Here is a 15,566-nt window from a genome sequence, read left to right on the forward strand (position 1 = left end):
TGATTAATTAAATCATATTTCCTTTAATAGCATTTTATTACAAAGTTATAAAACTTTATCTCTCTCTCTCTCTCTCTCTCTCTCTATTTTTTTTATTTATTTATTTATTTATTTATTTTTTGCTGGAATATCCCTTTAATTTTGTATATTCATAAGTTGATACACACTATAAGGCAATGCTATATACTTGTAGAAAAGACTTGGGTTTGTCTTGATTAGTCAGAACATTGTTAAATATTCCTACAACAGTGAAAGATGCCTTGGAGAAGTCTATGGTGACGTCTGCCAGGTTTGTTTATCGTTATAGTTTTTCATCATTAGCTACTAGAGAGCGAGATCCTAATGAAGCCGATTGTATATGAGGAGAGGGATTTAGCTTCAGACCCTGGGTGACAGGCTTTGTGCCTTAGCTGCTGTTTGGATAGAAGGCTCGGGGGAGAGCATAGGTGTTCCATTCAATAGTACAGGCCTCTTTACAGTCAGTTTGTTACTGGCAGGCACAGCAATTACTGTAATACCAAACAGATGCCCTTCCCTCTGTCCTTGTGTGTAACTTCTAGTGGTTTGTGCCGACCCGCTGTATTCTGCTACCTAATTGACTAACGTAGTTCATGATTTATTACAAATGACTATAGTATAGAAAAGAACCAGCTGTAAACACAATGCAAATACTGGTAAAGCCAAGTATAGGGTAAGGCCTTGTTCCCACTATGTAAGACACCGGCCGGGTCACGGAACGGTCGGTGTCAGACAAGATCATCCCGGCTGGTAACTGCAGTACCAGCCGGATGATCTTTACCGCCTCTGAATTCGGATGCAAGCACATCTGTGCCCGCCCGCATCCGAATTCCCCGCTGTTCACAATGCGTGTGTGAACTGACATGTCAGTTTCTTGCGGCGCCACTAGGGAAACCGGCCAGAGTTTATACTATGGGGGAGATTGATCAAACATGGTGTAAAGTGAAACTGGCTCAGTTGCCCCTAGCAACCAATCAGATTCCACCTTTCATTTTCCAAACCGTCTGTGAGGAATGAAAGGTGGAATCTGATTGGTTGCTGGGGGTGACTGAGCCAGTTTCACTTTACACCATTGTTTGATCAATCTCCCCCTATGTGTATACACTCCGGCTGGGATTTCTTTAGAAGGCAGCACTATGTAAGTTCTGTAGTAATCATGGCCGTTGTTACAACGGCCGTGATTACAATGAAACTTACATAGTGTGAACATAGCCTAAGATAGTCAATACTCAACAGCTTTGGACAGATACAGCAGAAGGGGATACAACATACAACATAAGCTTAAAGGGGAACTCTGGATGAAAAATTGGTATATAGATTAGAAATGTATTTCTATGTTTAAACCTCAAGTCCAATACTTATCAGCTGCTGTGTGTCCTGCAGGAAGTGGTGTATTTTTTTTGACACAGTGCTCTCTGCTGCCACCTCTATCCATGTCAGGAACTATCCAGAGCAGGAGCAAATCCCCATAGAAAACCTCTTGGACAGTCCCAGACATAGACGGTGGCAGCAGCAGAGAGCGCTGTGTCAAACTGGAAAGAATCCACCACTTTCTGCAGGACATACAGCATCTAATAAGTACTGGAAGACTTGAGATTTTAAAATAGAAGTAAATTACAAATCTATATACTCTTTTGGCTCCAGTTGATTTAATTTTTTTCTCTTGAGCACCCCTTTAATGCAACAGGAGATCCTGCCCATAAAAGCTTAATACAATAGAGGAGAACTTGCCTATATCAACTTATCAGAGAGAGCCTATGCATATGAGCGTAAACCAACAGGGGGGTTTGCCCATAGGAGTATAGTATACAGTATGAGTATACAACAGGTGAGAGAACCTACAGTATACAACAAGTATATACAAGTCAGTGTCTTTCCACCATATGAGCTCATGATGTAAATATCTCTAATATATATATATATATATATATATATATATATATGTATATATATATATATATATATATATATATATATATATGTATGTATAATCTTTCTCTCTCTCTCTCTCTCTCTCTCTCTCTCTCTCTCTCTCTCTGTATATATATATATATATATATATATGGAAATACAATAACACCTAACCATCCAACAACAAGCAGCTGCAACCGGTTCTGCAGCCCATGTCCACAAGGCACAGGAATAAACACCCGACTGATCCCCGGCAAGAAATAAAGCAACATTGCAAATGCCGGGGGAAAAAAAACCACAACACATGAGCAGAAGCCCCAGCCGTGTTTCCAGGAGGAGGAGACAAGGCTCAGTGATGTGTTTCAGTGTTTTCCTAATCACTAAGCAGCAGCTCAGGTTCAGCACTGGACAGCTCCTTCCACCTTTCTTCCCGCATTACAAATGGCTGTTCCCTGATTGACGTAGCAACTGCCCATACAGAACCCAAGAAAGACAAAGTATACCTATAGGAGTAGGGTGGGAGGGGGGTGAGGGCTGAACGTGTTTGGTTGTGGCAAAGTGTAGTTAAATCCTTTCACAAGCAGAGGAAGGCGGAGTGTATTCCTTAAGCTCATCCAAGTACTCAATTAGCAAACAAACCCCAAGCCCATCGCATTGTTCTGTAGTGTGCCTCTTTGCTTTGATGTGCTCGGGTGGATGTGGTCGTGCAGTCTTACCCTTGAGATGAAGATATTAGAGGGTGAAGTCCCTGGAAATTTGTCTTATTTTTTCTCTCTGAAGACCATAGTCGAGGATGAGGATACAGACGTAAGCAGTCTAACTATAGCTTCTGTGCTAGATGGGATGTAACCTGCTCAGATCAAGGCAGTTGTCTGCGTAATTCCTACTGGAAACCTGCTGGGGGAAGACACGATAGACCGGATTTTCATCTCTCTTTTGCTTTTAGTTTTATGTTATTTTTTTTTTATATTTTTATTTTTGTTCCCTGTTTGACCACAGGTGATACCATTTGGATGCGGCACCATGCTGAAGGATGTGACATTGTGAGAGTCCATGGTCACAACTGATTAAGTTTCCTTTGGATTTGCAGACCACTCATGATCATGGCTTATTTTACCATTCTTTCCGCCTTCCTTACTCAAGTCTGTTTGCTAACAGCTTCTAGCCCGGACCTGGAAGGGCGTATGGCTCATCGAGAAGAGCACAAGATAACCAGGGACAAGCAACCCATCTACAACCAGCCTAGAAGCCTGGACCATCCCTCCATGTGGATCAGGACCACGGAGAGCAGTGTCCTAGCACAAAATCTGGCCGAGGACTTGCCGAAACATGTGGCTTCTTTCCTATATACAGGGGATTCTAATGAACTCAGGCGTGCCAACTGTTCCAAGAGGTATGAGCTGACTAGTCTATCGGGGGTCTCTCCGACAACTACTCATCCGTCTTTGCACACTTCTGTGGATTTACTTGTTCATTCCTCCAACTTTTTAAACATGATGTTACAAAGCAATAAATCGAAAGACCACACCTCGCAGAGGGACTTGGAGTGGTACAGTGCTCTAATAAGGAGTATCTTAGAAGGGGAACCCAGAATTCATCGGTCTGCTATCACTCTTAACGTGGATCCATTGTCTCACGTCCCTCAGGTGTTTCTGCAGGCATCTCGAGAGGAAGACAAGATCCACATCCAAGATCTCTCTTCCTCGGCTCATCATCTGGCCAATGCCACCCAGGAAACCGACTGGTTCCATGCCTTCAAACACAAGTGGAGGCCTCACCAGCACAAGCGGTTCTTAAATGGTGCTAAAACTTTAGAGGACAGCTGGAAGAAGGGCTCCAGCTACCTTACCGACAAAAGTCACGTCAAGTGGTCATCCCCCTTTCTGGAGTGCGAACACGGGAAATATAAACCCAACTGGCTCCTCACCCTCTCTGCTGCATTTTATGGGTTTAAGCCAAATCTTGTTCGAGAATTCAGGTAGGAAGATATTTTCTATAGAGGCCGAGCTCCTGTCTTCTTGTTCTGTTATACCATGAGACTATTCACAGGAGACATGCCGGGGGTGGGGGGCTGTGTAATAGCCAATTTTCCTATTAGAGCTACAGTAGCTTGCACCAGAATCCTACCTTGATCGTAGGCATTACAAGCGAATGACTAGTGCAGGAGATACAGCAGGGCTCTACTGTATACACATCTGATGGAGGAGTTGGGTGAATCACGGATTTGCATAATAACAACTGCAGACTAATTAAGTTTAGTAATTACACAGGACATTGTACAAACCTAAAATTGAATCTATTGTGCAGACAGCTATCCCCCGGTAGGAATTCAAGGCTTGATAATGGTGGCTGGTACTGTATATTAGTACTGTGTAATTACACAGGGCACTGCTAGGCAACATTTTACCAGTTGCAAGGAACATTAGTCTGCACTGAAAAGCAGACACATGTACACACGCTAAGAAGAACACACATACACCACAATTAAACAACACACACACACACACATACACAATCATATATACTCATATACAGAGCATGCCACAACACACATACACATACTCACACAACACAAACACAATACTGTACATACCTATACATACACACCTTATACACAGCACATACAACACACACACATACACAAACATATATACTCATATACAGAGCATGCCACAACACACATACACACACTCACACAACACAAAACACACTTATGCATACTGTACATACCTATATACACACTCACACACACATTATACACAGCACATACAACACACACATAGAAACACACAAACACATACACACATATACAGAGCATACCACAAACACACACATACACACACTCAACACACACACACAAACACAATGCAAAAACACACACATACTGTACATACACGGATACACTCTCACACAAACACACAGCGTACATATACTGTACATTCACACATAACATACAACACAGACATATAAACACACATACACAAACTCACAGCTTACACACACTACATAGACACTTAACACATAACACAAACACATAGATACATAAACACACATACACACAAACACAACGCAAACAACACATATACACAACACACATGCATACTGTACATTACATAGATACACACTCACACATACACACACACACACACACACACAAATTACAAATACTGTATATAACAATAACCGTCACACATGTCACACATAACAGAGACACATACAGACACACAAACATACAGCTTACACACAATACACACGCACATACACACACAACACACAACACAGACACATGCACACATAAACACACATACACACAAACACAGCCGCAAACACACACATATACACAAAACACACATGCATAATGTACATACATAGATACACACATACACACAACTTACACCTACTGTACATAACAATAACTGTCACACAACACAGACACACAAACACAAAGCTTACACACACTGAACACACACACACACACATACAAATCACACATATACACACACGCACACACACCAGCAACAACTTGCTAAATATAGCACACAAATCATAGAAATCCACTCCACCCTTTGAGTGCTGGAGCGGCAGAGGCAGAGAGTGAGCTGTGCTGTGTAAACTCATTATAACTCCCCATGATTTATTCATCCTATGTTGAAGTACATACAGAACCATAATATATTAATGGCCTCTGCTCCACTAACGACAAGCATGGACCTGTGCCAGTCTGTGCCATCATGCCATCTCGGCAATAAGGAATAGTGCCAGCAACAAGCAGCTACGGCAGGAAAGAAGTGATTTTTTTTTGTTTTCTCGTTTATAAAATCCAGAGATTTCAGTGATTTCCTTGACCCGGGATAAACTTCATGCACTTAGATGCAATAAGCCAATAAAGTCCGGATTAGTGTACTTAACTACAGAAAGGGCTTCTTAGTGAGGAGTCTGGGAGTGGAGGAGGAAGGGTAAGATACAGCTAGTTATTACACATACAAGCCTGGGACGGACATTACTGAACAAAATTAACCCTTTACCATTCCAGAACAGAGTATATTGTATTGTAACCCATGCATCAATAGAGTTGAGTGATGGTTGGGATATTCTGGGTGAAGGCGTTCCTGAGGACTTCTTACCATTGGCTTCATTATCATTTACACTTATGTCTACACAATCAATTTCCCTAATGATAAATCTCCTTTATATCTCATTAGAACGTATTGATTATCATTATGAATGTTTGTTGTCGTTTCCATTAGAACAATTATCACTCCATGTAAATGGGCTGTGGGAGCAAGGTCAGTGATCATCTATCTATCTCCTATCTATCTATCTATCTATCTATCTATCTATCTATCTATCTATCTATCTATCTATCTCCTATCTATCTATCATCTATCTATCTATCTATCTATCTATCTCCTATCTATCTATCTATCTATCTATCTATCTATCTATCTATCTTTCTATCTATCTATCTATCTATCTATCTATCTATCTATCTATCTATCTATCTCCTATCTATCTATTATCTATCTATCTATCTTCTAATTTCAACCCCTCTCTCTCTCTCTCTCTCTCTCTCTCATCTATCAACATCAGGGATGGGTAACCTTCTGCCCTCTAGCTGTTGCAAAACTACAGCCTCAACCATGCCTGGACAGCCGAAGGGTGTCCATGCATAATGGGAGTTGTAGTTTTCCAACAGCTAGAGGGCAGAAGGTTACCCAATCCCTGGCCTATATCCTATCACCCATACAGTAACCCATGTACAGTAGTAAAGTTTAGACAATGGGTGAGATTTATCCAACTTGGTGTAAAGTGAAACTGGCTCAGTTGCCCCTAGCAACCAATCAGATTCCACCTTTCATTTTCCAAAGAATCAGTGAAGAATGAAAGGTGGAATCTGATTGGTTGCTAGGGGCAACTGAGCCAGTTTCACTTTACACCGTGTTTAATAAATCTCTCCCAATATGTCTGAGTTAAGGGGGTATTCCAAGTAAAAAAATAACTTAGCACCTATCCATAGCATAAGTGTCAGACTTCAAGGGGTCCAGCTGCTGTGACCCCAACATTTTCCAGAACAGGGCCCTGTGCCAATCCATTGATTGTCTGTGGAGCGGCTGGAGGTAGCCAATTACCTTGGCAGCACCATAGACGATACATGAAGCGCCGACACACATGTTTTGCCGATCCAGTCAGAGCAATCAGTCGGGCCCCATTCTATAGATTGTGGTGGTCCCTGTGGTCATTCCCCTATTAATATGACACCCCCTGTCTGATAAGTTACTTTAAGTCGAACTAACCCTTTAAATGTATTAGCAACATCTACCTGCGTAAGGCACAGGTATCAAACCTGCAAAACTACAATTCCCATCATGCCTGGAAAGCCAAAACCGATATATACAGCTGCATGTCTGAATGTCATTGTAGCAAACCATCAGCTATCCTAAGTTTTGGGTCTGTAAGGATTTTCAACAAGAAGGTTCCTGTTCACTGACAGCAAACACAGACCCTACAAGCTCCATAATATGCCACCAGAGCAGTCTATAGGGTCATACCATACCTCTGTATATCTCTTATTTAATATACAGGGTGGTCCAAAAGTAGGTGGACAGTATGAAAAATATGTTAAAGGTTCCATATCTCCATGTTAAAGGGAAATTCTCACTTATTCCAGGCTAAGTAGTCATATGGGCGGTCCTTCTAGCTTTTAAACACTAAGTAGGACTGCCCACTTGACTAATAAGCCTGGAATAAATAAGAATAAATGACAAGTGACCCTGTAACTTTTCCCATAGAACTATATCTCAATCTGCTCAGCTCCTCCTGCTCTATACCAGGCTACCTGCCTCATGTCTGATAGACAGTATTTTCATGGTGACATATCTAGGTATGGTCTTTCTTTTAAGGTATCTCCAATGCTTAATCCTTATACAGTCCCAGATAGTGATTGCCTGATTTAGGTAAAGTCTATCTTCACCATGAACTTTGTTCTGCATATGAGATACTTGGTTTTGATTGGTCGGAGTGAGAATACCGAGACCCCCCCATGATCTCTTGATATAGTTGAGAGTAGAGGTGGCTGGGCCATTCTGTCCCTATCTCCCTGTGATTTACATCAAATTACATTATAAGTCTATGGAAATTGTAGGGACCCAAGGAGAGAAGCACTCAGGTGTGTTCTTCTCCTGGCTATATGTAGAGTTTGATGGGGGGTCTCAACACTCAACACAGTTTTTTACTGATAGTCTCTTGCAATACAGGATACGCTGGTACTAGATAACTTCTTAGGTACAGACTTGTGTTTACTGGATCTGTGCTGGGAGATACTGTAAGTGCGGAGGTAGAATAGCGGTGCTTGTGGAGCTTAGTGTTGAGGAGTGAACAGAAAAGGAGATGAGTTTGTCGTGAGAGCCCTAACCCAGGCTAGTAGGGTGCTCTGCCGGAACTTAAGAGAGAGATACTTGAAAGAAGAATACTTGTGCCTGTATTTTGACTGTAGTGTCGCTGAACCACCTTCTGCCCTGCAGCGTCAGGGTACCCGTCCTATCAGGGTGACAAAAGCCCCAGTCTTGGTTACCTGAGAGAAGCTCAGTGTCCGAAATTATCCGGAGTCACCTGCGCTGTGAGTACATAGACTTTCGTTATGGTAGCTTTGCTCTATCCGGGTCAGTTCCTCTGCACTAGGACACTACCCTGCACTTTTCAGAGATGTTCACGAGTGGGCTGGGGTGATCTCTGACTTGTCCTCCAGCAGGGGGGTTTGCATAGTGTCTGTAGTTATAATCTTGAAAGCAAAAGTCTCTGAACTCTCCAAACAGGTGTGTTTCTGACTACTAACACAGCTAGTCTGTCCCGGACAAGGGTCCTGACAGAGCCATGCCCTAGCTAAGTAGAGCAGGGGTGCCTGTTCTGTGTGTGTCCTACTCCCCAGAGAATCAGAGGTAAATTAATGCTACACTTCCTCTCCCCAAGTGACTACTTCCTACAGGGTATGTAAGAGTCCCTGTGAGTGGCAGAGAAAAGAGTGTACAAAAGAAAGAAGTATAGGGATAGGTAGAAAAGAAAGAAGTATCTCCAATGGTTCACAGAATCATAAAATACAAAGAAACAGTAACCCTATAGTGACTACAGCTGTGCAATACATATATACAAGTTTACACATAAAACACTGACATCTGGTGGCGAAACTCATAAATATCTTCATCACCACCTTACTTTGGAGTATAAGGCTCTTGCGACAGGTGTCAGACAAGGAAAACCCATAGTAAGACACCACACCGTGCATTTTCCTAACCATTGTTAATTTACTGACTGTTTCTCTGAGCAACGCCAGCCTCCATTCAGAGGTCTATTGCATTTAGCACCGTGATATCCAGCTAGGTACTGCCAACCCATTTTTGTTCTCTATATGGACTATACATAAAGACATCATCCTTGCTCCACCTGTACGTTACCTTTTATATCCCTCCCACTTTATTTATGCTTGTGCCAAATTGTACAAACAGCTGACTGGGAACAACCAGCATCTTTTACAACACTCCATGTTGGCTTTCCATTAAAAAAAAAAAAAATCTGTCAGGTCTTTAGTATTGGAACATTGTTCTCCTGACCTGTTGGGTCCTGTTACCAGGTTGTGAGTCCCCAGGGGGCCTAACAGGTTCTGCTTTAAAATGTTTTCCAATCCTTTTCATAGGTTGAGCAGCTTACTAAGGTATATTAGTGCTTTTCCTTTTAACTGCTGACATATTTGAACTTTTAGCCTTTTGCCTGGACTATTCTTCAGAAATTCACATAACCAAAGTTTTTTTTCCCTCAACATTAAAGTGAATCTACCATTATGATTGCTGATTTTTTTTTTTAATATCTTTACCGCACCGGCACTGTAATACCAGTGGTGTGGTCCTTTTTTAAAAAATAAAAAACACCACCAGGTTCCACGTTTGGCACCATTTTCTCCCTTATGCACTGGAGGCAGGCCCAGCACCCCCAGTGTGACGATATCCCCTCCCCTCTGTTACTCAGCCCTGCTTGTTTCTAATGGAGACGTGTCACACTGGGGGCACCGGGCCCACCTCCAGTGTATAGAACCGGGCCACTGCACAAGAAGAAAAGAGCGCTGAGCGTGGGATACGGGCAGCCCTTCGAAAAAAGGACCGTGCCTCCAGGATTATCACACCGGCGCCGTCAAGGTAGTAAAAAAAAAAAATCAGTTATCATTACAGGACATTGGCTGTAAATGATTCTATGATTCTTTACTTATTCTGGATACACATACATATTTCATTAAAAATTTTACTTTCAGTACTACAACGTAAACAAAAAAAAAGAAAAAAACCTGAATGAATATCTTCTAATCCATATTTTTTACCAGGGCTTGTATAAATCAAATAAATAAAAAATCTAGATCTCATAATGGAGAGTTTGTATCCAGCGTAGATGATCCTCTATGAGCTAAATACATCAGAAGCACAAATCTCTTTCTGGTTTAGTTTGTTTACTACTATGTATCACCGTACACAAGATATATCAGCCTTAAACCAGGGTGTTTAGCTTACTTAGGATTGCCTGGAAGTATTATGTCAGCAGGGATTTTCTGCCCGAGGATGTAAACTATTAATAAAGTTTCTATTTCCAGATGCCAAATGGAAATTTTGTAAATATTGACGGATTAAACGTATGTTATAACGTTACAGATCTGGTCTCGGTGAAAACTTTATTTATGTACAACTAGAAACAATTGGATTTTTTATATGGAGTTTTATGTATAGACTTATAGAAGCTTCCTCTCAGTCTCCTTATATATGTTGTAGAGTTTACTAATCTACTTACAAAGGATGACAACCTGGATATTTATACGTTACTTGACTTTTTTGTTGTCACTTTGGCAATTGTATGAATCCCTAGTTATACCTCCTTATAAAATAAGACTTGGTCTAGGCACCTGTACAGCTCTATAATACACAGGGCACTACATGATACCTCCTTACAGCCCCATAATTAAAGGGTTTAACGAGATTAGAAAAAAATGCCTGCTTTTTCCCAGAAACAGCGACTCTCTTGTCCTTGTCCTTGTCCTTGAAATACTTGAGAAGTGAATACTTGAGAGAAGAAGAATACTTGTGCCTGTGTTTTGACCTTTGTCGCTATACCACCTTCTGCCCTGTAGTGTCGAGTTACCTGTCCTGCCAGGGTGACACAAGCCCCAGTCCTAGTCACCTGAGTTGAGCAAAGTTTCCGAAATTATCCGGTGTCACTTGTGCTACGAGACACTTAGGGCCTTGGCTGCTTTGCTCAATCCTGGATCAGTTCCTCTGCTTTAGGATACTGTCCTGCACTGTGTAGATATGTTCACGGCGTGGGTTGGGCTGTCCTTAGACTTGTCCTCTCTTTAGTGTTTAGTAGTGCATCGTGAGTAGAAGAGTTGCTTTAAGAAAGAAAGTCTCTGTGTTCTTTGGCAATTGTATGAATCCCTAGTTATTCCTCCTTATAAAGTAGGAGTTGGTCTAGGCACCTATACAGCTCCATAATACACAGTTGTTCCCGTATTTCGACCTTTGTCGCTATACTACTTTATGCCCTGTAGTGTCGAGTTACCCGTCCTGCCAGGGTGACACAAGCCCCAGTTCTAGTTATCTGAGTTGAGCAAAGTTTCCGAAATTATCCAGTGTCACCTGCGCTGCGAGACACGTATGTCCTTGGCTGCTTTGCTATATCCGGATCAGTTCCTCTGCTTTAGGATACTGTCCTGCACTGTGTAGATATGTTCACAGAGTGGGTTGGGGTGTCCTCAGACTTGTCCTCTCTTTAGTGTTTAGCAGTGCACCGTGAGTAGAAGAGTTGCTTTAAGAAAGAAAGTTTCTGTGTTCTCCATACATGTCTGTACACTAGAGCTGGTCTGTCCAGGCTCCTGGCTAAGCTCAGTAGGGATGTCTGATCTATGTGTGCTACTCCTCAGAGAATTAGAGAAGAATTGAACTTCACTTCCTCTCCCCATGTGACTACTTCCTATAGGGTATATGTAACAAATTTTGTGACTGAGAGAGTGAGAAGAGAAAAGGACAGAGATAGGCAGAGAAAGAACAGCATCTCTCATTGATGTACAGGATCTCAAAATACAATACAGTAACCCTTAGGTGACTACAGCTGTGCAACATATATACATAAATAGACATAGTGACATCTAGTGGCAAAACTTAAAAAATACTTAATCACCGCTTTACTTTTGAAGTACCAGGCTTTTGCAAGGGGTGTTCAAAACAGAAACACCCGTGGTGGGACACCACAGATACAGACAGGAGAATAGTGACTGGTCACACAGTATATAGATAACACAGACAGGAGTACAGTGACAGGTGACACCGGTATATAGATAACACAGACAGAAGTACAGTGACAGGTGACACCTGTATATAGATAACACAGGCAAGAATAAAGTGAGAGGTGACACTAGTATATTGATAGCACAGACAGGGGTACAGTGACAGGTGACACCAGTATATAGATAACACAGAGGTACAGTGACTGGTGACATCACTAGAGATCACTATAGATACAGACAGGAGCACAGTTGACACCAGTATATAGATAACAGAGGTACCAAAAGTTAAGAGAGTTGTCAGAAAGCAGTGCATACAACACTTTGTGCTACTTTTACACAGGAGAACCTGTGGGATAATTTTTGAACTGTTGCCATTACCGCTTCTGATACCTTTGTGAGTGTATAAACACCAGCAGGCATCTGATATCAAAAGCACCAGAAAAATCTGCTAGAGAGTCTTTTCAAACAAGCTGTTAGTTACCACAGGTCCCATCTGTTTACCCAGAGCCATACAGATTGCTATAACTTTTTACAGCTACTGGTAAACTTTTTGCTGTTCAGTGAACTTGCCAAACTTTAGAAAAATGTGCTTGTCTCCAATTTTATACTCTAATGTTATACTCATGAGCCATATTACATTATATCTCACTTATGAGGTGCCGCACTTCTATGCATCACATGCACAGAGCTTTGGTTTCGATGGTGGATGGTGCAACTACAGAGGGGGGATGGAGGTATACAGTATGGGCACTACCTGCAGAGGGGGGATTTATACAGTATGGGGGGGAAGAACTACAGGGGGGCAAGTATACAGTATGGGGGGCCTTACTACAGAGGGGGAGGGAGGTATACAGCATAGGGGGGGCTGCCTGTGGAGGGGTATGTCTACAGTATAGGGGACTACCTTCATTGGGGGATGTATACAGTTTGGGGGAAGAAGTACAGAGGGGGGATGTATACAGTATGGGGACTACCTGCAGAGGGGGTTGTATACAGTATGGGGGGAAGAACTACAGAGGGGGGAAGTATACAGTATGGGAACTACCTGCAGAGGGGCATGTATACAGTCAGGCCCGCTTCTGCCATGAGGCGGAATGAGCCTTCCGCCTCATGCGGCAGATTTTGCGGTCCGGCAGGGGGGCGGCATTATGTTCCCCCAGCGGTCATTTTTGTTAAGTATCACTTAACAAAAATGACAGCGGCCGCTCACCTGTCCCGTCGCCTGCGCTCTCCACATCCCGTCAGGTCCTGCGATGTCACCCTGCAGCTGTCACGGACCTCCAGGCTGTGGTGAATGCCCGGGGTTGGTGGGGGACACGCTGGGGTGACCACTCGGGGCGGCCGCCTGAGGTTTGCCTCAGGCGGAGGAAACCCCAGAATCGGCCCTGTATACAGTATGGGGGAAAGAACTACAGAGGGGGATGTATACAGTATGGGGACTACCTGCAGAGGGGGATGTATACAGTATGGGGACTACCTGCAGAGGGGGATGTATACAGTATGGGGGAAAGAACTACAGAGGGGGGATGCATACAATATGGGGACTACCTGCAGAGGGGCATGTATACAGTATGGGGGGGGGGAGAACTACAGGGGGGGTGGTATACAATATGGGGACTACCTGCAAAGGGGCATGTATACAGTATGGGGGGGGGGAGAACTAAAGGGGGTGGTGGTATACAGTATAAGGGCTACCTGCAGAGGGGCATGTATACAGTATGGGGGGAGAACTACAGGGGGGGTGGTATACAGTATGGGGGGGGAACTACAGGGGGGTGGTATACAGTATGGGGGGGAACTACAGGGGGGGTATACAGTATGAGGACTACCTGCAGAGGGGCATGTATACAGTATGGGGGGGAGAACTACAGGGGGGGTGGTATACAGTATGGGGGGGAACTACAGGGGGGGTATACAGTATGAGGACTACCTGCAGAGGGGCATGTATACAGTATGGGGGGGAGAACTACAGGGGGGGTGGTATACAGTATGGGGGGACCTTACAACAGCAGGGGGGGTACAGTATGGGGGCCTTACTACAGAGAGGGGATGTATATAGTATAGAGGAAGAACTACAGGGGGAAGGTATACAGTATTTTGGGAGAAACACTGTGGCTGTAAGGGTTCTTACACATGACTGTTTGTAAGAAACCAGACTATGGCTGCTATAGAGGTATTTAGGGCCCCTATGGATGTCTGCAGCCCTCCAGTATCACATGATGCAGGTGTGAACACAGCTTTACAGGGACGTGGTGTCTTGTGATTTAGACACTGAGCACTAACATAAACAGTGTCACACCTGTCCATGGGTTGTGTCTATTTTTGCAACTCAATGTGTCGTGTCTGGTTTTTCAGCTCCATTAAAATGAAGTGTGATGCTGGTTTTTTTTTTTTTTTAGAAGAAATCAGTTCTGTGGTTCCATCCTATACAGCCTTTAAAGGGATGATCTGATGGTATTTCTTTTATTTAAAGGGGCTGTCTGGGCATGGGACTGTTTTTCTGAATGTTCAGGGTGAAATGAAAAAAATAGACAAATATATATAGATAACGCTGGTGCTTTACACACTGTGTGACTACGTCCCAAAAAACCAAGCCGCCAACTTGGTACTAAGTCCAACAGTAAATAAAGTAATGGGACAAAAGCAACTTCCAAAAAACGGTTATTTTACTTTATATTGAATATCCTTGGAATGATACAAAAACCTTTTCACTATCTGAATTATACATCGCCCAAAAATTCCTTTACTCAATTGTTTATAGAAATACAGAAAAATTACATATTTAATTAAGACCTTTGGGGGCCACGCAGTCCAGTGTATATATCCAATAAGTTTCTTTTTGAAGTAATCTTTTCCTCATGTCTGCCTTACTTCACTTCCCTAGTTCAAGCACCGCTGGTATCTTACCATTCTGTATCCATTCCAGATTCTGGGATTGTGACGTTGCAAGCCAACCCAGCCAGTCAGCGGCTGCATGGGGTCCCGCCTCAGTTGCTAATTGGCTGAGGGAGTGAGCATCATCACGAACCCAGAACCAGAAAGTGGAGTGGTAGAATACCGGAGGTGGTGCTGTAGCCAGGGAGGTAAGTGTAGTTTTTTTATTTTATTTTAATTAAATTTAATTAATATTAATTAATTTTAATTAGATATTTTCAATCACTCCTCCCCCCAGCCCTATAGAAAAAAAACACCCCGCCTAGACAACTCCTTTAAAAATGCAACCTTCAAGTAGGGTTCATATTTTGTGATGTATATTGTGTGGCACTGGGAGGCTCTGATCACAACTAGGTTAATGTCTCTGTAGGTGCCATACTGTATATCAATG

The 15,566-nt window shown here is 42.8% G+C and overlaps 1 protein-coding gene across 1 annotated transcript in view; it reads left to right on the forward strand.

Moving 5' to 3' along the window:
- Positions 1–2,652: 2,652 nt before the first annotated feature.
- GPR158 (G protein-coupled receptor 158) overlaps positions 2,653–15,566 on the forward strand; it is a 196,848-nt gene continuing 183,934 nt past the window's right edge. Inside the window, exons 1-3 of the mRNA XM_069959723.1 lie at positions 2,653–2,736; positions 2,929–2,972; positions 3,020–3,907. Of these exons, the coding sequence (XP_069815824.1) occupies positions 2,653–2,736; positions 2,929–2,972; positions 3,020–3,907 (1,016 nt within the window). The remainder of the gene's footprint in view (positions 2,737–2,928; positions 2,973–3,019; positions 3,908–15,566) is intronic.

Source organism: Dendropsophus ebraccatus, chromosome 2 (assembly GCF_027789765.1).
Source record: "Dendropsophus ebraccatus isolate aDenEbr1 chromosome 2, aDenEbr1.pat, whole genome shotgun sequence".
Taxonomy (NCBI): domain Eukaryota; kingdom Metazoa; phylum Chordata; class Amphibia; order Anura; family Hylidae; genus Dendropsophus; species Dendropsophus ebraccatus.